This window comes from Terrapene carolina, unplaced genomic scaffold (genome assembly GCF_002925995.2).
Source record: "Terrapene carolina triunguis isolate 2854851 unplaced genomic scaffold, T_m_triunguis-2.0 Scaffold148, whole genome shotgun sequence".
NCBI lineage: Eukaryota > Metazoa > Chordata > Testudines > Emydidae > Terrapene > Terrapene triunguis.
This window is the reverse complement of record NW_020664499.1, coordinates 4,610,742-4,636,412: the sequence shown is the minus strand read 5'-3', so window position 1 is coordinate 4,636,412 and position 25,671 is coordinate 4,610,742. Positions and strand designations below refer to the sequence as shown.

At 40.0% G+C, this 25,671-nt stretch overlaps 1 protein-coding gene across 2 annotated transcripts in view; it reads right to left on the bottom strand.

Moving 5' to 3' along the window:
* LOC113406893 (calcium-activated potassium channel subunit alpha-1) overlaps positions 1-25,671 on the bottom strand; it is a 911,445-nt gene that overhangs the window by 157,538 nt on the left and 728,236 nt on the right. For both annotated transcript variants that reach the window (XM_026653744.1, XM_026653746.1), the window contains exons 15-16: positions 17,951-18,060; positions 6,714-6,782 (exon numbers count right to left, since the gene is read on the bottom strand). In XM_026653744.1, coding sequence (XP_026509529.1) covers positions 6,714-6,782; positions 17,951-18,060 — 179 coding nt within the window. The remainder of the gene's footprint in view (positions 1-6,713; positions 6,783-17,950; positions 18,061-25,671) is intronic.

Below are 25,671 nucleotides of genomic sequence, written 5' to 3'. Positions count from 1 at the left end.
ATGGTGGCCTATGGAAGATGGAAAATCGAACAGGGTGAGATCTTTGTGCTGGTTGAGATCTGCTAAATTTTCTCTTATTTGCAGGTGTGTATATCCCAAAAGACCTAAAGTGTCGCCCTAAAATCCTTTAGGTATGAAGCGAGTCATCTATGGAGTCTGCAAAAAGCTTGTGGCCATTGAAAGGTAAACCTTCCACTATAGATGGTATTTCCCACAGGAATCTAGACAACTGAAGCCAGGAAGCTTGTCTCATCACCACTGCTGTGGAAATAGATACAGCTGTAGGGTCCATTGTATCGAGTGAAGCCTGCAGTGATATTTTTGCAAAGAGCTGACACTCCGTTATTATTCTGCTCAAATTGTTCTCAGTGTTCCTGTGGCAAATGGTCAGGTAGTTCAGATAGTCATGTTTTGACCGCAGCACCTGGTGGTTAGCTATCATGAACTAGGAGGTTGCTGATAAGTAGCTTTTACAACCAAAAAGGTCCAGACATTTCTGGCCCTTATTATAAGAGGTGGCTTTTGGGGTATGTTGCCTGCCCCTTTCATTGACTGTCCACTACCAGAGAATTTGGTACTGGGCAAGAAAATAAAAACTCAGAATCCCTGTTTGGAACGTAGTATTTTTTTTTTTTAATCAGCCCAATTGCAGGGGTGGGGGGCATTGCTGGAGTTTGCCAGATGGTCTTGGCTGGCTCAAAAAGGGCTTCATTAATTGGCAGTGATGCCCGTGCTGGGGTAGAACTGTGCTATATGTCCAGAAGTCTGTGCTGGGAACCCTGGACTTCTTCCAGGGGAATTTGCAGGGTGTCAGCGACCTGTTTTCATCAGGTCCTGGAATTGCCTAAAGTCTTTTGGCTAATGAAGGCAGTTGTGGCATTACTGCCTCGTCAGGTGATGACAAGAAATATTTGTGTGTGGGGGGGGAACTCCTTCTCTGCCCTTGCCTCTTGCTCCTTTAAGGTCTCCTTTGGCTCAGAATGGGGAGGACGGATGGGTAGTATCCAGGAACAAGGGATTCTGTGTTCCTGGGAATCATGGTCCCTTGAAATCGCTGGTGGTACATTGCCAAAGGATCCCAGTGTGACACTGGCAAACCAGGTGCCAGCTCTTGTCGAGGCTTTAGGCCCCAGCCAAGGACTGAAATTCATTGCTGTGAACCATTCTTTTCGCCTGTGTGTCAGTATGGATATTGAACTTATAACAATATGTTTAGTGTTTAGATTTTATGAAACGCTTGTAAATTGCTGCATGCATTAATCTCATTTATAATATCTTTATCACATGCTTTAAGTTTTTGCTTTATAACTGTAAAAAATGGTTGCCCTGAAACCATCAATCTGTCAGATGAGATTGTCTCCGGTTGATTAAGAAGGTCATCAAAACTAAATGGGCCATTGTGGGACATCACAATACAAAGACTTTGTTAATTGCCCCTTCACACCCATGTAGCGGTCCAAATGAAAAAAGGATCATCCCATCAGCTTGGATTCTGGAAGGAGGAAATAAAGATGGTGAACAAGAAAATTTTTCATCTCTTTTGCTTTTTGGACTTTGACAGGGTTGGAGCTATGAAACAGAAGCAGAGACCCCCAGAATGAACCTGGGTTAGCCCTAAAAGACATTCAGTGCTGACAGATTGCTACAATTCTGTTACCTTTTCGAACCACAGACTGTAACTCATTTGTGTATATATGTTTGTCTGCTTTAACCTGTATTTCTTTTTCCTAATTAATAAATCGTTAGTTAGTTTACTACAGGATTGGCTACAAGCATTGTCTTTGATGCCAGATCTGAGGTACAAATTGACTTGAGGTAAGTGACTGGTCTCTTGGGAGTGGAAGCCACCTGAATCTTTAGTGATCTTTGGTATATAGCAACCAACTATTACAAAATCTAACTTGCCTCAGTTGCAAGATAGTCCTCCTGGGCATTTCAGTCTGTTTGTGATTCCATGGTAGGACAATTATAGCGCTTCAGTTCACATTTGTTACTGGGCTGGGGAAATCTAATTATAGAACATACGGACAGTTTGGGGTATCTGCCCTGTTTTTTGACAGTCTCCCCATGGGTTGGCACTCATGGTCGTGAACGACTTCAGACAGTGTGCCACTCAGTAAGGCCAGTGAGGGGAACCAAAAGGCATGGTGGGGGGAGGTATCCAACGTTGACCATCCAAAATATTTGTAGGCAGGGGTCTGATATCCTGCTTTGTTGCATCTGCATCAGGGAATAATGTCTTCTGGAATAAAATGCGTCTGACGAAGTGGGTATTCACCCACGAAAGCTTATGCTCCAATACGTCTGTTAGTCTATAAGGTGCCACAGGACTCTTTGTTGCTTTTTACAGATCCAGACTAACACGGCTACCCCTCTGATACTGGAATAAAGTGGAGACCCATGAACTGAAAGTTCAGAGTCTGAGTCAGAATGCTCCTCCACATATTGTATGAGAGGTGGCAACCCCGCTTCATTGATAGTAGAAGTTAGGGAAGACGTAGGTCTCACAGAAACATGAGCAGTCAGGGACTCAGCAGACCTCAGTATTTAGAGGTGTCCAGAAGTCACAAGGAGTGGAGACTCAGGCTCATTCGGTACCATGAGGTCTTTCGGGTACCAGAATGTCTGTGATACCAGGAGCACAACAGAACTTGATACAGGCACTGATGATGATCCAGATGCCATTGTCCAAGGCATTGATGTGAGTACCAAGGGGATAGTGGATTCCACTATTTCTTGGTAATAGTAGTCTTTGGTGCTGAGGCCTTTACCGCTGTAGTATGGGACTTAGTTGAAGTGCTTCATAGTACCTGAAGTGCTCAGAGCCTCACAAGCAGCCATCTCAGGGCCTCCAGTGACTAAATCTTCTTCAAGGAGGAACTTGCTGTTCTTCTCATCTTATCCCCTCCTTTGTGTTAGAGTGGGAAGCTCTTGGTACCGCCAGCGCAGTTGTTGGTACCTCGCTCATAGAGATTGTCAGAGACCAGGGTTTCTATGCCATCTTCACCTTGGAAGCTCTCAGTGACTGTAATCTCAATGTCAACACGGCACTAATAGCTTGTACAGGTGGGTTTTCAAACAAAAATATGAATATATAATTTTTTTGAAAGAAAAGAGAAAAACAAGTGGGAACAAACGTTCCAACATCTACAAGACACTAAATCTACTACTACTAAGAACTATTAATGCTAAGAATAATAATAAAAGAGGAAACAGGTGCACACTAAATTCTGTCTCTGGCTGAAGGAGGTTGAAAAGAAACTGAGTGCGGTTTGCCCGTGAAGCCCTATATAGCCTCGGTATGGGGCACGAGGGTGTGTAGGGTGTATGCGTCGGCTGAACGAGCACTGCTACCAAAAATTTCTGATCAAATCTCAGGGGTATATGCACACCTGAAGTGGAGCACCCACAGGGACACTATTCAAAGAAGTAATCTTTCACTGGCCCTGAAAAAATTGGTACTGGACCTTCAAAATGTTTCCAGACTCAGGAACATCATGCTATACTGGTCCTCGAAGCAAGCATCTAGTTAAATATTTTTTCCTCTGAACATTTTTGTTGCCATCGAATGTAAACTATGGAGAACTTCTCAAAAGTTTCACAATACAAGGAGGCTAGTTAATTTGTATACCTCCACTGTGGACCCCTCGCCCAAGAAGTGTGTGAAGCTGGGTTCAGTCCCATGGTATAGGCAGCTTCCCTATTCACACTGAAGAGGAACTACCAATTAAGGCCCAGTTAAATGCTGAAGACATTAGAATTGGAGGGAAAAAGGTCTGATATTTTCACCACAATAAACAGCAACAAAAAATATTGTTGAATAATGAATGCAATAAACTGACTCCCCATGCTTAAAATCAGGTTATTCTGATCACTGTCTTGCTTTCTCATCTCTCTGCTTCAATTCAGGCATGACTCTAGGAGCCAATATTCTCAAGAAACCCTAAAAAGTGAGAAATGGATGATTTCTACCATTACATTTCTGGTTAGACTAACATGTTCCAATTCAGCAATGCACTTAAGCCCGTGCTTAACTTTGAAGTCCCATTAAACTCAATGGGACTTTACCTGGTTTTAAAGCATGGGTTTCATTTAATTTATTACATTAATTATTTACTGGTATTTTTAAGCATATGCTTAAGTGCTCTGGTTAACTGGGGCCAAAGCATATGGTAGAAATTCAGGACGGTATCAGAAGTATGTGATACTGAGGTCCAGTATCACATGGACAAGCAGAACTATAAATTAACATCATATGTCACAGGAAAGTGATTATTCCAAGCTTTCTAACGAAATGTAAATATTCCAGCTATGGTGGTTCACAAGATAATTAACCTTAAAACAGTCCCTGGTTCATCAGACCAACAGTACTATTTTGGCACTAGTTTAAAAGAGCAAAAGCTGGCCCTCCAACTAATGGATTTCTCTACTGTTGTATAACAAATACTGTGCTATCACAGTCTCAAAACTGTTAACTCATCTTCATTAGTATTTTATTTTTTCCTAGAAATTCTGTTGTCCTCACTTTCTACCGTATTTCTTTACTATGAACTTTTAACTTTTGACATTAAGTAATGAATATATATATGTGGATGCTCTATCATGCTGTGTTACTTTATTTGACTTTTCTGTACCATCATGTGAATAAGGACCAATCCAACTCCCATTGAAGTTGGTGGAAGGGCTCCAATTGACCTACATGGGAGATGGATCCTCTCATAAATTATTGAAGAAAAACTACGAATATCAACACTTATATCACAGAATGACAATGGAAGCAATGACAGCAAAGAGCTGAGTATGAATTCTTATTGAGAAGCAGTATAAACCAAGAACTTCATGTAAATAGTTACCGATAATGTATCTATTGTATTGTCCTTTCTAGTGATGGATGAAACTGATCAAACATGAAAACAATAAATTGCTCGCTCTACACCTGCTAATGCAGAATGAGGCTATTCATTGGAAGGTATCTATTTTAAGATAAGCCCATGGGAGTTGAAAACATTTCAAAATTCTGACTTAAAAGAAGGGTCCCCTTAATTTGCAGTGGTATTGGACAAAAAGAAAATCCAGTGTCACATACACCATTTCACATATCATTTGTCAGAGGACTGTAAAAAAAAAAGAGGGATGTAAAATCAAACGTTCAATGGGAGCTATATTTCAACTATCCACTTAACAAGTGGAAACATTCAGACTGTCTTGGATACCCCAGGACTTTTTTAATAGATTCTTTATAATCAGAAAAATGGATACTTAGGGATGATTAAACATTCTTTAAACAAATAATTAAAAAATATAAAAACATGTCCAAAGTTGTGATACATGGTTTAAGAACTGAACTGGTTGTTCGGGTGAAGGTTAAGGCTATATCTACACTAAAGACTTTACAGTGGCACAGTAGCGATGCAGCTGCGCCACTGTAAGATCTTTTGTGTAGTTGCTCTATGCCAACAGGCGAGAGCTTGCCTGTTGACATAATTAAATCGCCCCCAACAATCGGTGGTAACTATGTTGGTGGAAGAAGCTCTCCTGCTGTCATAATGCTGTGCACACTACACTTATGCTGGTGAAACTTATGTCGCACAAGGGTGTGTTTTTTCACACCCTTGCCCAACATATGCTTTGCCGACAGAAGTGGTAGTGTAGACATGGTCTAACGCTGTATAAACTCAATATCACCTCCATCTTAGGTTTAGGTGACCAGTTACCAAAAAGATAAGATGACAGACTTCTGCGTATGTTAACAGTTTTACTACAGAATCTTGTAATAGATTTGTCTACAGTATGTTGATAACATATTTCAGAAATATTTAATACAGTTTGTAAGTCCACAATTACTTTGCATCATGCCCTTTTAGAGCACACTGGCAACAGACCAGGAGGTTTTGTTACCATCTCAGGTAACAATGAATGTGGTGTGAATGCACAGATGGAGGTATTGATAAATTAGATAGAATTTTGACACCAATGCACATTAAGCTGGGACTCTTTTTAGCTCTCATACACAAAACAACTCTTTTTCTGTCTGTAAATTTTTGTTATTAGCTATAAAGATTTTTTCCTTCAATTTTTGGATGGAGAGTGAAATTGGCATATTCAGATTTTCTAACTAAAACAAATCCTTCCCAGCTCAATCATATTATTTATACACTCTTACACACATATATATCTATCTATATCTATCTATTGTATCTATACTGTCCAAACCTTCCATGTTTATTCTAAAAATAGCTTTCTCTTCTCATTCATTTAAAACTGTGATGCAGAGAAATGCATGCAGTACATAATACAGCACATATTATCATGAGATTGTTGCTATCTTTCATTCCTGACAGTCCAGTAAAATACACTACTTTTCTGATTACAGCAGACTGGCTCCCTCGTGAGGTCAGCCTGGGCAAAAAAAAGGTGGAAGCTATTTGTTTCACTGATACCAAGTGACACTTATTGAAGTAAGTTGTACATAAAACTACCAGCCTTTCTTCCAACAAAGTATTTGACATAATGTTAATTCAGGTGCAGAGGGGGAGAGAGGCAGAGCCTGCCAGTATTATGTGAACTGGTGTAAAGTGATGCCATATTAATTATGCTTTGAAATGCTTTCACATGCATAAAAGAGCTATGTTCATTCAGAAAAAAAAATTAGAAGACCAAATTGTCTATGGTGCATACTGAAAAGCTGTCAAATTTTGTAGTCATTAACGTACCTGCTTTCCCGTTTTTCTGACTTGTATTCTATGGCTATCATTAAGAGCTTTAGCTTCGCAAACACCAGTCTGCAGGAAGAAAAGAAGTCAAAATTCAGTGCTTTTTCATGATTGTTAACATACATCTAGTATTGGTCAAAACATTTCAAAATTCCACATTTTGTGACGAAAAACGGACACATTTTTCATGAGATTTTTTGCTAAAAACCTAAAAAATTTCTCAACTTGCTGTAGATATAGCACTTATCAAGGCCTTTCCATTGTGAAGGTTAACAACAGTCACCCTCGTTCATATATCACTCTAGCAAGTTGACAGTACCAGCATCACTTTTATTAGCTAGTAAAGGGTACAATACTCAAAACCAAACATGTGCTTGTTTTGTATTGTGGATATCTAGGGCCAAGTTTTCAAATCTGTGTTGGAATTTAGCTATAGGATTCCTGTTGCCAGTACTGCACATTCATTAGACAATGTACTTTCCAGTATTAAAACCCTAAACACAGAAGGATATACTAAAAAGTTAATATTTGCCAATTATTACCTCAGTTATCAAAATTATCTCCTGTTCTAAATGTAGGGGGAAATATGTGGAAAGGCAAATACTGACTTTTTAACAAACACCACTATAATTGTGAAAATCTGTGAAAGCCATTATTTAGCAATACATTCCAGGAAGCACCAGCTTTACACCAGTGTGTCCCCACTGAGTCCAACACCCGATCAACTATCTTCCTAAATGCAGACAATATCAGAATTATAAAATAAAACATACGGAAAATCAACTAAAATTCTTAGCTAGAAAGTATTTGCATTCCGTTTTCATCACTCAAATGTAAGTGAATACTAAGTTACATGCCTCCTTATGCTATTAACTTGTGGAATGTGATTCACGTATTTTTCTTGGAGTATTTCTTTTATGGGTTTATACAGTTTAGAGAACTTTACCCTTTTACAATTATGTACTTACGACCGTGTACAATGAACGTACTTAGTACACTATTCTTGTACAGTAAAAGTGGAAAACATGGACAGTATACTAAGTAAACTAAGTGGACAAGGCACTAAGTACATAATTGTAAAAGAACGGAGTTCTTTAGACTCCCACAAATCAAACCTCCAAGCAGAAAGATGCAACATGAGGGGAGGCTACTAGACACTACGTTACAGAGCCAGATTTACCTGTCCATACTGCTTAAGCTGCATAAAGTGAACCACAAGCAAAGAGAAAATTGCAGTAGAGAATTCCCCTTATATAGGGAGAATTTCTGACCAGCACAAAGCTGGAAGAGGTGGCTCTGCAGCTTCCTATGCTGGAACATCCCACTTCTCCCACTGTAAGTGAAGGGAATGTGTGTGTTGAGGTCGGAGAGGATGCTGGAGAAGCCGTTCAAGAGCAGAGCTGTGCCCAATTCTCCACTGGTGTAAATTAAAACTGTGATCGGACCCCACCCCAGTCCACAAGCTTTAACTTATGCAGGGGCTAGATGGTTGAGACTCAGAGAGCTACAATTAGCTCCCTGTAAGCTGGAAAGTGGCATAGTGTATTAGCATCAGTATACAATTCACATTCACAGTACTTAATATTCAAATCAACTTGCATGGCTAAAAGTGTTTTTAAGCTGTAACAATAAATATTTTGTTACATGTACTTGCTTGTGCAATTCAACAACTGCCCAGGCAAATCTTACTGTCTGACCACTTCTGGAAACTTAGCCTGATATACTAACATAAAGTATGTTGCTGGCTGCAAAATAATGTCAGAAACAGAAAAATGCCATTTGTCACACAAAGGTCTTATACTAGCAATCACCTCAATAAAAGTGCTGTAACAACAAGTTAGATCACGTTCCCTCCCAATAACGATTACGTAGAGGTCCACAAAATTTGACAATGACATTTACAGGAAGCCTTAATCTTTTTTTTTTTTTTTTTTACTGCGAGCATCATCTGTTAACTACAGGAGTTTGAACACAGATGTTCATGAACAAAGGCTCTTAAGAAGCTGAGTCCAACTGTTTCTACCTACCCAGAGGGAAATAAATTGTTCTTGCCATTAAATCAGGCCTCTTGACTGGTAAGGCTAGTAATTGGCATAAATTAGACATGGAAACCTGCTGTACTCTTTGTACATTAAAGTATTGGGATATGTATGGGTATGTGTATATGTACAAATATCTCCTATTTCTAAGGCACTTTTTACCACAGTATCTGAGCAGTGGAACACAAAGATGTAATCTTTGTGAGCTATTCATATACACAGAACACTAACATATACACAAAACGTATTTTATATAACAAGCTATTGGATAGGAAAGGGTTTTTCTTTTGGTATACAGTATCTTTTTTCTCAAAGCCAGCTCTGGCCATTTACATTTTCTCCAAGCTACTTTTGACTAAGAACCAGATGCTACCCTCAGAAAAAATGAGAGCATCTCCCATTTACTTTTATCCAGAAATCCTGTCACAGTTATCAAAAATATGTGCATTGAGATTTTATTTTTTATATTTTATTTTCTAATATTAATAACACATGAATAAATTTCCAATTGATAAACAGATTTACAGTAGTCTCCTAAATTAAATAAAGCATTTAGAAATACTGGAATTATTTTGTATATATATTATTTTTTGTTATTTGAAATTGATTGTACGCTGTGTGGATAATTCCGGATGTTAAAGTAGGTCTAGTGACTGCTGCTTTCCCTTTTATCACTTAACACAGGCATTTCCAAGTAATTTGTGTCCTTTAAGAGTCTGATAAACAGAAATTTCAAATGCTTCTTTCCTGCTGGATAAAGACCTTGTCTGAAAATATTGTGAGTTCAGCAAGGCTTGTATAGTGGAGTGGAAATTACCAATTGCATACAATCCATGAAAAAATACTATGGACAGCTTATTAAATGCAGGGTCAGCAACCCACTACTTTATACTGACAGGGAGTATGGGAGTTTTCTTCTGTCCACTAAATCAATGAACTGAGATCCGACATTCTGATTAGGGGCTCAAACCTGTACACTGTAGCACATTCTAGCTAGATGTAGCAAAGCACTTAAGCAAGTACTTGAAGCAAGCAAGTAGATCCACTGACTTCATGGAACTAATCACATGCTTAAAGGTAAGCACCTGCTTAGGTGATTTATTGGATCACACCCGAGTTTTCAGCACCTTGAAGACAGCTCTATGTGAGCACATCCCATATATTTCCAGCAAATGCAGAGGGTGGTGGATTTCTAGATGTCTATGCTTCAATATGTGAGAGATACTGTGCAGTATGTCATTAACTATATCATTGTTATTAATATCAAGACAAATTATATGTCCTCCCTTCCACTTGTGAATGGGAAGGGTCATAAGGAGCAGAACCTCCCTGGGACGGGGCACTCAGTTTCTCATCTATGGCAATTTTTGCAGATGGAGTGAGGCAGGGGCATGGCCAATGAATGACTATGTGGAGCCACTTGTCAAAATCCACAACGCAAGGACAGTACAGGAGACACAAACACTACTGCATCACTGAGGTTAGAGTAATGGCCATGGAGCAGCTCCACTGTTGTTTTGAAGCTTACCTTTTTTTGCAGGGGAATCATAAGGGGGAGAAGAGGGTTATTCCATTGCCTCAATAATTTTTAATAATCAATAATACTTCACAATTATACAACCTTGGTCATCACATTATCACAAATTTGTTCAAAACATGCATTACTGAAGTCTAAATGGGAAAAGTGGTTAAACTGAGAATTATAAGAGGCAAAACAGAAATTTCCATATATCCTGACAAGAGGTGAGGGGAAAACAAAAAACCCCAAACAAGGGACATACCATGAGGTGGATCAATAAATATGTAAGCCTATCTGTATTGACCTGTAGTCATACAAAAGACCTGATTCCCATGCATTTTACACTGGTGTAAATCAGTAGCAGTGCCACTGAAGTCACTGGAGTTACACCAAGGTAAATGAGAGGTGAATCAGTCTACTGGGGAGTTCAATATAATCTATTATACAGACCTTAGTTAATGGGGCATTAGCAGTTCCATGTCAAATTAGAATTTTAACTACAGTCTCAGCTGTGAGAGACACAGAGATGCCATATTTTCAAGGCACGTCTTCTGTCCTAATCCCCTCTGACCAATAAAATGAAACACAATTAGCTTTTATATTTTGCAAGTGATGAATGGCTGACTGAAAAAAAAAATACCCATTGACAGAGTCAGTGCATGGAAAATGTTGTTCATCTTCACAGCCAAAGAATGGAAGTATGCAACTTTTCATTTCCACAGCCTGAATCCAATAGATGATTTGGAGATAAATTATTTGAAATTGGTCAAAATATTTTTCTACAAACAAAGTTGAATGGCTTCGCACAGCAACATTTTAAATGTAATTTAGCACTTCAGTTAATACTTTCCCTGATGTCTTGGGAGATAATACACAAATTCTCATTCCTTTCATGGCGTTATTGCTAAAACTCACGATAATGCCAAGTAGCTTCATCCCTGCAGGCTCACTGTAGGGACCACTTAGTAGAGGGCACTGTCCCCCACTCTTAAAAAGGTCTTCTGGCTCAGGGACATATGCAACATAACCCAGCTAGAACCATGCAACGGGAGCAGAAAACAGCTATCAGCACGATGGTGTGCAGTGACTGAGAAGGCATGTTTACAAAGGAAGCACTGATGGGTTCCCGAGGGACGGATTTGCAACCAGGGATCAGTTTGCACTCTGGGGATCACAGAGCACCTATCAGATCCTGTTCTTCACATAACTAGCATCTGGCAGGGGAAACAGTCATTTTCCTGTTAGTTTCAATGATAGGAGAAGGAGGCCCACATTCTCTGGGCCTGATCCAGAACCCAAAAAAATCAATGGAAGTTTTTTTGTTGGCTTCAGGGAGGTTTGGATCATACTCCATCCCCATATAAAGCTATTTTATATGTGGTGGTAAGCGATGGTGGTAAGTGGTGGTAAGCGATCCACAGAATGTGGCCCCAAGGAGCCAAAGAACTAGCCTCTTTAAATCATGGAGAGTGGAAAGGGTCGCTATTTAAAGATATTAAAGGTAAATGGGGGATTGATCCATGGTGATGAGAAAAGTGGGTGGCCTTGGAAGGGACCTTGCACACCCAGATGTAAATCTGAGTCCACTTTCATTAACGCTACACAAATAAGTGTAGAGAATCACATTTTCAAGACAACCCAAATCTGCGGCCATATTCAAGGGGTTCCACAAGTCATCATAAATATATATTTTAAAAGTTTCAGTTAAATCAGTGGTGGCTGGCAAGGGCACGAGTACGTGAGTAGAGACATTTGCAGCCAGCAGTCATGAATCTGAGAAAAGGCTGTCATTTGGTGGGTGGTAAGAATGATGCCTGCACAGTAAGCATATTTGGTGTCTTATCTGTCAGTGCTATTAGTCAGAAAAGGGAATCTAAAAAATGACATTGTAGGGTTTCATATTCATTTTCTCTCCATAATTTTCAGATCAAATATTATCTCAGTTTACAAATCAAAAGATTATTTTTTCTATCCACCAGCTCTGCAATTAAAATCAAACTGTATTCATTTGGCCTTTCTGCACCATCAGCAACAATGATGTTTCTGAAGTCCAAATTTAGCTGACAGATTTGCTGGTGCATGAGACAGAAAAAAATCCAACACACCTTTCCAGCTACTTATGTAATTTTGTGTGGTTTCACACCCACAAAAATCAGTTAAAATTTGGTAGCTTTGAATGAGTTTCTCTTTTTATGTGGGGCAGGGGGGAGGGTTGAGTTCTTTTAAGCTCATAAGGCTTAAACGGGAGGCAGGGTACAAATCCATGAAAATTGAAATTGCAGAAAAATATTTGCATGCACCTTTGTGATGTGAAATCACTGAGTTTCACACAGCTTTAACCACTGTCAGGCAATGATAGTGTAGTATATTATTATCTATAAAAGTTATTATTCATTTTTATTAATAATGTTTATATATTGCAGTAATGCCTGTAGGCCACAACCAGGCTGAGCTCCATTGTGCTAGGCATTATACAAACATATTGTTATGACTGGGTGAAACCTTGTTATGGGTTGAGTTAAAACCCCATTGAGATTGGTAGGTGTGAACTCACCCTTCAATTAACATGACTGTAAATATAAACCCACACCTAAAACAAAAGGTGTGCGTGAATCCACCCAGGAGCTTTTGCTGTGTGTTGTTTTGAGTTGGTATGGATGGGCAGGGAGAAGGAGATCACAAAGAAACTGACGACAGGTCTACACTACAAACTTGCATTGGCTGTGCTGATGCAGCTGCGCCACTGAAATGTTTCTGGTGAAAATGCCTTAAGCCGACGGGAAAGAACTCTGCTGCCAGCTTAATAACTCCACCTCTGCCAGAGGCAGTAGTTATGTTGGCAGGAGAAGCTCTCCCACCAACATAGCACTGTCTACCCTGGGGGGATTAAAGTTGGTATAACTACATCACTTAGGGGTGTGGATTTTTCACATCCCTGAGCAATGCAGTAATACCAAAGTAAGTGTATAGTGTAGAACTGGTCTGAGGTTGGACACAAACAGACTGAGGGAGAGAGACAGGCTTAAGGAGCAGCTGAAAGCACAGTGGCTGACCCTGGAGAAAGGTTTTGGGTTGGGGTGTGTGTTGAGGAGCCTGCCCCACACTGGGATGGGCTGGCCCATATAAGAAGTGCTACAGAGCAGAACAGCTTCAGTCACTCCCTGGACCTTGAGGAGGGAGATAGATTGGCTGCCTTGCAGGCTGAAGACAGCAAGCACCCCGGACAGAGCAGTGCTGCAGGCAGAGATCTGGGGAGCCAAAGGCAACTTCTGGCAGGTTGCAGGGATCTGCAGGCAAGGGCAAAGAGGATGCTAGGGCCACAGGGAAGTGACCAGGGAAATCTACTGAGGAGTCGGAGGAAGCGCTGCAAGCAGCGGCCATCTACAGGGTCCCTGTGCCGGGACCCGGAGTAGTGGGCAGACCCGGATCCCCACCCCGCCTCCACTCACCACTGAGGAAGTGGCTGGACTAAGGGACTGCAATACTGTCCCCTGGAAGGGGGGAGCACAGAGTGCAGCACAGCCAGAGGGCTGTGTCATGAAGAGGATGCCGTGGTCCTGGGAGTGACATGGGTCTCTGGAGCATAAGTGACTGCGGCAAGACACCACCAGAAGAGGGTGCACCAACTAGCAGAGCTGATGCCTGATGTCACAGGGTGCAAGCTGAAAACTGTTCTCTCGGTGCTGTAAGAAAAAGCAGTTTGTGGCTTTTTGATTCCTTCTGCGTTCAGAGACACAGGACTTTGTAGATTCCTTGTAAATAAACAAAATCATATCAAAAAAATAATTGGCTATCACCAATTTCTACTTCCTACTGGAACACCCCTGGGAACCAAAATTTTGACTAGGCACTGTGGTTAAAAAGGAGCAACAAATAATAAATGACAGTCCCTGTCCCAAAGAATTTACAATCTTAGCTAACCATTTCCCTGCAAATGTGGTTGGTAAGTTTGAGGCTAAAAATGAAGGGAAATGTGGGGGAATCTAGTCCCCCTCTCATTCATATTTAGGTAAAGTAATAGGTTCCACAAACAGATGTAATATATTCAAAAAGGGGGAGTTCCATATATTGAATATCTGTCTTCCAAGACCTCTACATATTCTCAAATTGATTTATGGGGCTGTTGTTGCACAACTCTTTCTAGCTCCAATTAAAGCAAGTAGGAGTGGAGTAGGTATATTGACTCAGGGTACAGCTGCTGGGAGAAGGCACAGCTCTATGACTCCACCTATTGAGAAGAGTTACGCACTTAGGGTATGTCTACACTGAAAGCTGAGAGCATGCCTCTCAGCCCGGGTAGACAGACTCACGCTACCTTGGCTTGAGTCAGCACATTAAAAATAGCCGTGTGGATGTTGTGGCACTGATGGGGGCTCAGGATAGTCCTCCAAGCTCAGATCAAAGGATTTGGGTGGGTCTGAGCTTGAACTGAGCTAGCAAGAGTCTGTCTATTCCAGATGGGAGGCACACTCCCAGCTTCAGTGAAGACATACCCATAGTGACTGTGCTGGTGATACAGGAACAGGCACTATCAAACCGAGGTTGAATAAGCAACAGGTCAGGGACATGGGAGCTGTTTGTACGGTATGTACAGGGGCTGCCATTAACAGCACAGCATTTGGTCAGTGTTTCTTACCCCACAGTATCTGAGACACTGCAGTTAAGATAATTAAGACCCTAAATGTAGGGACATACCACCGTATGTCAGATACCCTGGTGCAGAAAGTACTGGAAAACACTGACTTTTTAATGGCAATTTCTATGTATGGGCTCCAATCTTGTGAGAGAAGTGAGAACTCACAGGACCCTCCTGGCAAACAAGAAGAGAAGATGCATTAAGAAATCTACTGAAGAGCAAAATGTTGGAGAATCCTACAGCTATGAATCTCTGTTTGTTCACGTCTTGGGATATCCCTAGATTGAATAAAACTTGTGCAGTAGCATCTGGCCACCATCTTTTAGCAGGTAAAGCCTCCACAATGAGTTATGAATACCCTCCCCTTCTGACTTGGAGGGTCCATTTACAATAATGGAAAAAGCTGGTGATGCTTCTAAAATGTTTAATGTCCTATCTCCATAGAAACTACCACTAATTCTGCATCCTTTTGCATCCAGTTGTCTGGACTGAGTGGCAGCCCATTTGCCACAGGGCACCTCTGTCGCTACCTGGTGAACCTTGCTGCCTAGCCAGGTTTGATGGATTTGCAGTCACAAATGCACACTCGGCTGTTTGTCTCTCACCACGGTGTGCATTTATTTCTCTCGGACATAACAATACCATGCAACAGGCTTAGCGCAAAGACAGGCTTCCCTACAGCCCTCGCTCCCCAGCCCAGGCTCACTCTCTGAGCTCCTCTGGAGCTGCCCCTTGCTTCCTGTTTCCTCTCCTTATAGTCTCCCCCATTACCTTGTTAGCCCTGTGATTGTTACCCAGGTGCTCACAATCCCAACCAGAAAGTGTGGAATTGCCCTCAGCTGGGCCAGCAGGCTTCTCCAGGCTGTAGCAATGCCAGTGATCAGGGTGCTGCTGATAGCACCCTGTCACACCATCCACCAAGCAGTTATGTTTCTGGTTTGCTGAAAATCTACCAAACTAGTAATGAAAACCAAGAGCCCACAAGGGCAGCACATTGCATCCAGTTTCCATGTTTTAAAATGTCATTAGCTGCATGCTGTTTAAGATCCCTGCATGATGGGAAACATTGCTCTAAATGTCTCTATATTTTGCAGATAGTTGATTGTACTCAGAGTGTCCACCAATTCTTTTTCCTTTTCACAAACCAGTTTTAAGCACATTTTGGTGTCCTATGTGTCATCTGAAATTGAATAGACACTTTTTACTGTAATGAAAATACTTATGTGCCAAGCGCAGTGATATACAACACTACACTCTAATTACCACTATGCTTTAATTAACCTGAATTGAATAGTGTTATCATTATACTGCTGGTATATTTGAGTTATATCTTTTTCTTTAATTTAAACTAGGAAACACAGATAATTAAGCCTCTAGATAATCAAATGCCTGAGTAGAGCTCAAATGTTTTGGGATGTTCCTAAATCTCATTAAATAGCCTTTCTTTATTGATTATTCTACCTCCGCTCTATCGGTGTGTTGAATGAATGATAGCTCTATGCTAAATACATTCTCTGTTACCTTTTTCTAGGAACCATATAGAAACTTGACTGGGTTTGGCAAAGGTTTTGCTTGGAGATTTTGTTCCTGTAACTTGGTTCATGGGGACAGTGCACATTAGGCTTCGCTCAATACCATGTAGAATGGTAGCTTTTGTGATTTTCTGTTTAGTGCATTTGACGTAGGGGAAGACATTTTCTGATACAATTTTCAGGGTAAACAAACACTAGCTATTAATAAGCCAGTCACAAGCCCTGGAAACTAAGGGCTGGATTGTGAACCCCTTCCTCACACAAATCCCCATTGACTTGTGGTCTGGATTAGTTTAAATCTACATACGCTCAGAAATTATTTATGACCAAAGCTCCATCACTTGTTTATCATGCTGCTTCTCTCACTCATATTGTAAACTATGGTGATATTACTCTACATGAAAAGAAGCAAGGATGTAAAAAGAATGTCACTCTACCTTAGAGGAGAAGAGCAAGTGACTCCCTGGAAACCTGGCCCCTCCCACTCTCTCCTGGTCTCAACTGAAAGAATGGAGTCATCATGAGATTTAGGTCTGAGAGTCATCATAGCCTACTGGATAAGGCCAGACTGGACTGGGACTCAGATACCCTGAGGATCTGTTGATGCTGATCTCTTACGTAACCTTGGGCCAAGTCACTTCACCTCTCTGTGACTCTATCTCCCCTCCCACCCTGTCTGTCTTGTCTAGTTAGACTGTAAACTCTTGTCTAGTTAGACTGTAAACAGTGCCTAACACAGTGGGACCTCTTGATGTGACTCAAATAGAAAATATCATCATCATCAATAATAGAAACCTGATGGGCCTAAATTATTCTGCAAGTGTTTGGAGTGGATATGTCTATCATTGTGGCCTTGTGCACTTTCACTTCTTTCTGACAGAGCACTTCCTGGATAGATAAAAGGTTACTCAGTCCTCAGTAGGAGTAAGGCATAAGACTGTCCTACGGACTATGCATGGCTATTCAGTCAATGCCCCACATGTTCCCCTTTCATTGTCAGATAGATCTCTTTTTGCTGGCAGAAGTTATGTTTGTTCAAAGTATTTTTCAGGCAGTTCTATGATGTGTTAAATGACTCTCTTCCTACAGTATATACAACTCCTTTACAGCTGTTCACATTAATGAATAATTGTTTTGAGATTGGGCAAGAATCAAGAGGGTGACGCTGACAAGCACCATCCAAAGAATGGGAACTATTAGAAGAAACAATTGGACACCAGTGATGAACAAATAATTCCCTTTAAACGGATTGCTGATTCATTTTTTCAAACACACTTGGCATTTAGTCTTTCGTTAATGTTCACTTAGTTCTAAGTCTCTTCTGGAAACAGACATTAAAATGTTTGGAGTACTTCCATACAGTGATTGCTTTAATGTTTATTTTACTGGATCCCATCTGAGGAGGCAATGATATTGAGATTGTAACAGAGTGGAAATGCCTCCTATGGAAACCTTTGATTTCACTTGAGAGCAGGCAAGGAATTTATGATAATTAATATATATCTACTTACTCACAAACTGCAGGGAAAGACAGACCCACAAAGGCACTAGATAGATATTCTGTATACATTTCATTTGAGACTCCTTCTAGATAGTATTTCTGCCACGTATCCTCCTCAATCTAAGAAAAAGAAACACAGATGCAGCATCGTGAATAAAAAAATGCTTTCTGCAAAAATATAACCAGTGGATTTCACATGAATCAATTTTTAGTTAGTTGAATTTGGTAGTCCAGTTTTTTTGGGTTTTTTTGTTGACAATTAATATTTGGTTAGCAGGGTTCCATTGAACACCAATAAACAATGCAAAGTAAAAATTAAGTACTGGTCTACTTAGATTTCTTTGGGATTTTGTGCAAATACATTACAATAGTGGCTGAATTAAAGTTGTGGAAAGAGTTAGGCAAAAAAGTTCCTGATTTTGTTTTGTGAAAATTCTGTGAATATGTGGAAATATTTTATAATTTGACCATGTTTGTGTAAAGTTTCACTTGTTTTCAGAAGATTTTAGTACTTGGCCAGTATTTATCAATCATCACCATAATTTCTAATGCTTTTCTCCCCCCCCCCCACCCCATCTCGCTGCTGCATCATGAACTGTCTGAACAACTAGATCAATAAAATTTTTAAAAAAGTGTGTCCATTGTTTTGGTACTGCAGTGTGAGAGAAACTTTGATACTGCACAAAAGACCTTTGACTCTTGAGAGACAAGGTGGGTGAGGTAATGTCTTTTATTGGACCAACTTCTGTTGGTGAGAGAGACAAGCTTTTGAGCTACAGAGAGCTCTTCTTTAGGTCTGGGAAAAGTACTCAGCTAAATACTAGGTGGAACAGATTTAGCATAAACAATCTATTCCACCTTATATTTAGCTGTGACATTCTGGTTCCCTGTCCCAGACCTGAAGAAGAACTCTGTGTAGCTTGAAAACTTGTCTCTTTCACCAACAAAAGTTGTTCCAATAAAATATATTACCTCACCCTCCTTGTCTCTCTAATATTCTGGGATCAACATGGCTACAACAACATTGCAAACAACACTTTTACACTTGGACAGTTCAATAATAAAGATAGGTGCCATGACCTGTGTCCAACAGCAGATTCTCCTAAGGAGCTCTTAGGAAGGTATGCTTTCAGGAATATTTTTAGAATTTTGGGGCCCAAATACAAAGTTACTCTCTGGTGGTGGTAGAGCATCCCTTCAAACTCTCTATCCCTGCTGAAATCTCAGTAGCAGAACCCCCAGTCTGACCCCATATATAACGTTTGTTGGAAATGGCCTGCCATTCAAACTGAGGTTTGCCCACAGAAACTGAGAAGGGGGGCTACAGACACGGTTCCCCAAAGATGCTCCTGCAGCCTTTCGCCAAAATTGCATGCCTTCAGTGGGAGTTGCAGGGACTCAGCGCCTCTAAAATTCAGGTCCATATGGACCAGAGAGGTGAATCAGATAACTTGGGTCTTTTTTTTGCACCTGGTACGCCACCTCCTCATACCTGTGTATGTAAATCATAGGCATCACTACCAAAACGTCTATTTGCATAGTTTGTTTATCACTTTCCATTAAAATATTTAAAAGTTTCAATTACAATAGGACATCCCTTCATATAATTAGTCCTTTGACTATTAGCGAATTGTGTTATCAAAAACAGAGCCTTTCATGACTGCAAGAATTATACACATGACATATCATCAACACAGTAATAATGAACAGTGAGAACATATGCTCCTTGGGGGTGAGATTAATAAGCTGTGACACAAGAGTAACCAAAATAACTTGCCAGCTACACCAGAGTAGGGGAAATGATATATGAAACATTTTTTTTGACATCGCAGCAAGTTACTGTCACTAACCGGAGGATATGCAATTGCACAATACACAAGGAAACAGAAAGTAGCAATTTCATGCCTTTTGAGAAAGGGTGGATTTAAAACTGCTGATCCAACATGCATTTTTACAGATCATGGAAACATTTCTTTTAAACTGAGCCTGTGCCACAAGAAAATTCTGGTCATGTTGCAATGAAACATTAATAAGCAAATATGAACACCTAACTCCATTCTTACCGGCATCCCTATTATGATATGCATCACACAGCAGAGACTATGAGAACAGAGAGATTTTCAGATGTAATGGCCAATGGGTACAGAAAAGCTTTGATATGAGATGAAGTAGAAGGCATTTTTGTGAAGCTCTTTGGCTGAGATTTTCAAAGTCACCTAGGGAATTTGGGTGGCAAGTTCTGATTGATTTTAGTAGGACTGGGATATCTAATTCCCTTAGACAGCTTTCAAAATCTCAGTATTGATTCATAAAATGTTATATTTTCTTGGGGTTCATTACACACATGCTGCAAAGAACAATAACCCTGATTCTTTGCTACACTGAGCTGCTCATGCACAACTGAGAGGGCAGTTGCAGAGAGTTGGTTGTGACTTCCTGATTCAGGGATGCCCAGCCCCAGTGTAAATTACAATAGGAGAGGTTCTGCTCTAATCTACATTGCTGGCACTAATGGAATAAGCTCCCTTATCAACCGAGGATTTGGGTTTGTGGAACTTGGCTCTGCCATGCCTTCTCCTTTCTCCCCCTTCTGCTGGAGGTGGGATGGCAGGGGAACATAAATGGCATTTATACCACTTCCATCAGCTATACGTGAGCCAGATTCAATAAGATACCCAACAAAGTAAACAACTTATCACTGCTGTAAAATATGTGATTGAAGTACTGGCCCACCATATCAAATGGCTTGACTAGAATCCTGCCAACTTGTTTTGAGACTATGTGTAAAGCTTTACACCCTGAAGGTGGTAGAGGATTGTATATTTTTAATGTAAAAAGCATTACAGTATATTTAAGAGTTTTGGGTTTTTTAAGCTGTGGCATACATTTCTGTCTTGAATATATATTCCTTATATATTCCTTATATATTCAAGCAACGAAATTAATGCACATCAAGCGATTCAGGGAAAGATGCCAAAATTAATTTTTCAGCCATTCAGCAATCAATCAAAAGAAGAAAAGCATCCCGAGGCAACAATATATCTCTGCCTGTCATGTCAAACTACCGCTGTTTTAGAAGAGCATTAAAACAAGAGCTTCTTGAACAAAATGCAGGGCTTTAATGAAGTCTTTCACTGTAGAGTCAAAAAGTCAAACAAGCTGGAGGTAGAAAAGACTTGTATTGAGTCCATCTCCTAGCCAATTTAGGATTGCTATCTACCATAGATTGCAAACATTTTTTTTCCAGTCAAGTTTGTAATGTTCCAAGAAATGGGCTTTCCACAACTTTTCTCAGTTTAATACTTGCAATTCAGGATTTTTCCTGGATATTAATCTTAAATGTTACTTTCATGAATACAATTATATTGATCTTAACTATAACTATATGCCATATTATTCTATGCCAAACACTGCTTCTAAAATAAAAGTATAATCAGTAAAGTGTCTGCTAATTATTGATCAAAATTTTCAAACCTAGCTACCTAATGGCTTTAGGTAAACCTATATTTAGATTACATAAAAGTGGCCTGATTTTCAAAAGTCCAAATTTGTTAGGAACTGAAATGAATTCAACAGAAGTTTTAAAATGTACTACATTTACACAACAAAAATTAAAATACTGTCCATTGACACATTGGCTAATTGACCCAAATCAATGTGTAAAGCTTCAGAACATTCAGATTTCTCTTGTACTTGGTTTCAGTGGCCAAAACATTTAGAAAATACCTAATATTATCCAAAGATATTAAGTTATAGCCCTGTGGTCCTTAGTCTTATTCCAATGCCAAACACTGAAATACATAAAAATAACCTTTCAGCCATACAAAAGGGTGGTAGATACATTAAAAACCAATTCAGAAAAGGCTAGATAGTTCAATGGCCAAATAAAGTACAATTAGAGCTTATATGTTACTCATAGAGATCCCATCGGTAGTACTTCATTGTGAGGTAGTACTGGCAGCCATGCTAAGCTAAGCTAAGCTAAGTGTGGAGGCAAATGACTTGGGTCGGCCATGTCATACGTATGGATAACAGTAGACTGCCTAAGAGAGTTCTTTAAAAAAGGCAATAGGAAGGTTGGCCATCCCAAACTCCACTACAAGGATTGCATCAAGCGGCACATACAGTCTGCCGGGATGGACTTGATGACCTGGGAGGATACAGCCCATGACAGGTGAGCTTGGCATCCTGCTACAAAGGGAGCAGAATGTGCAATAGAATATCGTTGTCCTAGTTTGACTGACAGTAGGAAGGAACATAGACACCAACTTGCCTCAGCATGTTTCCTGGACCCTACATGTGGAAACTGATTTACAGTCATAGTCATATTCAAATACAAGTAACAGTCATTATATAGAGATTCCATGGGCAAGTTTATAAACCCAAGATGGATATGGGCACACTTTATCTCTGATTGATTCTTATTTATCTTCCCTATTTTAATATTCAGTTGTTTTTATCTTGCCTATTTAATAATCATCATACACACAAAACCATCCCCCACACCTGTACTTTTCTTGTTACAGAATGAACACTGCTGACTCTTTGTTTTTAATCTGTCTGCATATAAGTATGAAAGAAGTTCTGAAATCAGAGCAACATATTGTGCCAGATCCTCAATTGGTATAAACTGGAATAGCACCATTGACTTCAGTGGAGCTGTGCACATTTGCCCAGTTGAAGATCTGACCCATTCTGTACCAAGAAAAAGGGAAGAAAATATATAGTTAGAGACAGGCTATAGACAAAAAATTCAGAAATAAATTTCAAACTATTCAGAATTTAGAACAGGATTTCAAATAATCCAAAGTATAGGAGTATTTCAATTCAGGGTTTTAGTTTTGGCCTGTTACAAATACAGGGGATCATTTGCAAATTCTAGATCTGGGCTTTGATTTTGAACACTCCCCAAGATTGGGTATGTGTAATCTCACAATTGTGTGTCTGTATGTAGATATATTAATAATTTTATACATTCACGAATTCATATGAATGATAATAAAAGAATATCCACCCCAACAAAGTCAGCCAAGATGCTGCAAAAGCTCCTTAAATTTCTCCTTTGTCATGATGCTTATAAAAATCTTTACAATGGTTAGGTCACTGGTACCACTGCCCACCACATGGACCAACAGTATCCCAATGTTTCCATGTATTCTCCCATCTATCTCTATGTGTTGTGCATTGTCTTATACTTAGATTGCAAGCTCTTTGGGGCAGGGACTGGCTTTCTGTTCTGTGTTTGTACAGCACCTTGCACAATGAGGTCCTGGTCAATGACGAGCTCATAGACACTAAGGTAATAAAATAATAATAAATACAATCAGATTGAAAAGCAGCAGAAAATCAGCTAAAATATCTAGAAGGATGAGGTATGGCTTTATTAAAAATTAAGCAAGGAAAGGTGGATGGGCAGTAAGAGAAAGGTCCTATCATGAGCCCACCATTGACTGAAACTGAAGACAACTCTGAAAATATAGCAGATGTTTTTAAGAAGTGAGGAAGGCTGGAGAGAAAGAGGCTGACTAGGTGACTCCCACGTTTTCTGCATGATTTCAGTTAAAGCTTTGTTCACCTGCTGATCTGAGGCTTGACAGTGGAATCTCTGAAAGAGGTATACATACATGGCTTGAACAATACAGTATAAAGCTTTGGGAAGAAGCCATGAATATAGCTTTCCCTTGAAAGACTTTAGAATCCCCAAAGGTCAGTTTAATATCATAAGAACATAAGAAAGGCCGTACGGGGTCAGACCAAAGGTCCATCTAGCCCAGTATCCTGTCTACCGACAGTGACCAATGCCAGGTGCCCCAGAGGGAGTGAATCTAACAGGCAATGATCAAGTGATCTCTCTCCTGCCATCCATCTCCACCCTCTGACAGACAAAGGCTAGGGACACCATTCCTTACCCATCCTGGCTAATAGCCATTAATGAACTTAACCACCATGAATTTATCCAGTTCTCTTTTAAACTCTGTTATAGTCCTAGCCTTCACAACCTCCTCAGGTAAGGAGTTCCACAAGTTGACTGTGCGCTGCGTGAAGAAGAACGTTCTTTTATTTGTTTTAAACCTGCTGCCTATTAATTTCATTTGATGACCCCTAGTTCTTGTATTATGGGAATAAGTAAATAACTTTTCCTTATCCACTTTCTCCACATCACTCATGATTTTATATACCTCTATCATATCCCCCCTTAGTCTTCTCTTTTCCAAGCTGAAGAGTCCTAGCCTCTTTAATCTCTCCTCATATGGGACCCGTTCCAAACCCTTAATCATTTTAGTTGCCCTTTTCTGAACCTTTTCTAGTGCCAGTATATCTTTTTTGAGATGAGGAGACCACATCTGTACGCAGTATTCGAGATGAGGGTGTACCATCGATTTATATAAGGGCAATAATATATTCTCAGTCTTATTCTCTATCCCCTTTTTAATGATTCCTAACATCCTGTTTGCTTTTTTGACCGCCTCTGCACACTGCGTGGACATTTTCAGAGAACTATCCACGATGACGCCAAGATTTTTTTCCTGACTTGTTGTAGCTAAATTAGCCCCCATCATATTGTATGTATAGTTGGGGTTATTTTTTCCAATGTGCATTACTTTACATTTATCCACATTAAATTTCATTTGCCATTTTGTTGCCCAATCACTTAGTTTTGTGAGATCTTTTTGAAGTTCTTCACAGTCTGCTTTGGACTTAACTATCTTTAGCAGTTTAGTATCATCTGCAAACTTTGCCACCTCACTGTTTACCCCTTTCTCCAGATCATTTATGAATAAGTTGAATAGGATCGGTCCGAGGACTGACCCTTGGAGAACACCACTAGTTACCCCTCTCCATTCTGAGAATTTACCATTAATTCCTACCCTTTGTTCCCTGTCTTTTAACCAGTTCTCAATCCATGAAAGGACCTTCCCTTTTATCCCATGGCAGCTTAATTTACATAAGAGCCTTTGGTGAGGGGCCTTGTCAAAGGCTTTCTGGAAATCTAAGTACACTATGTCCACTGGATCCCCCTTGTCCACATGTTTGTTGACCCCTTCAAAGAATTCTAATAGATTAGTAAGACACGATTTCCCTTTACAGAAACCATGTTGACTATTGCTCAACAGTTTATGTTTTTCTATGTGTCGGACAATTTTATTCTTAACTATTGTTTCGACTAATTTGCCCGGTACAGACGTTAGACTTACCGGTCTGTAATTGCCGGGATCACCTCTAGAGCCCTTTTTAACTTATCAAACTTGTTCTTTATACCTAGACGGTATAAAGAACCAAAAGCTGCCCTATTATTATCACAGCTGCTTAGTCCAGTCAGCAGGGCCATTGCTGCATTATTCACTAGCAGCAAGTGGAGCAGGAGGTCCTGATGAAAGCCTTTCAGAGAAGGAATTATACTTGAGCTTTGTGGTTGCAGAGGCATATGTTACTGTTGCAAGGTCTTTACAGCTTAAATAAGAGCTAAGTGCTAATTGCACATCTTAAACATATTCATACCAGGTCCGACACATGGCCTTTATTGAAAGGAGATTTCAAAATAATGCCCAGTTTTGTAAACTGCTTCACAACATACAAGGGTCTCCTGTCTATATGGGCCTTAGTCAGAGCTCACCGATGTCAATGGAAATCTTTCCATTGATTTTGACAGGCTTTGGATGAGAACCTAAGTGGGACATAAAGAAAAAAGAACAGGAGTACTTGTGGCACCTTAGAGACTAACAAATTTAT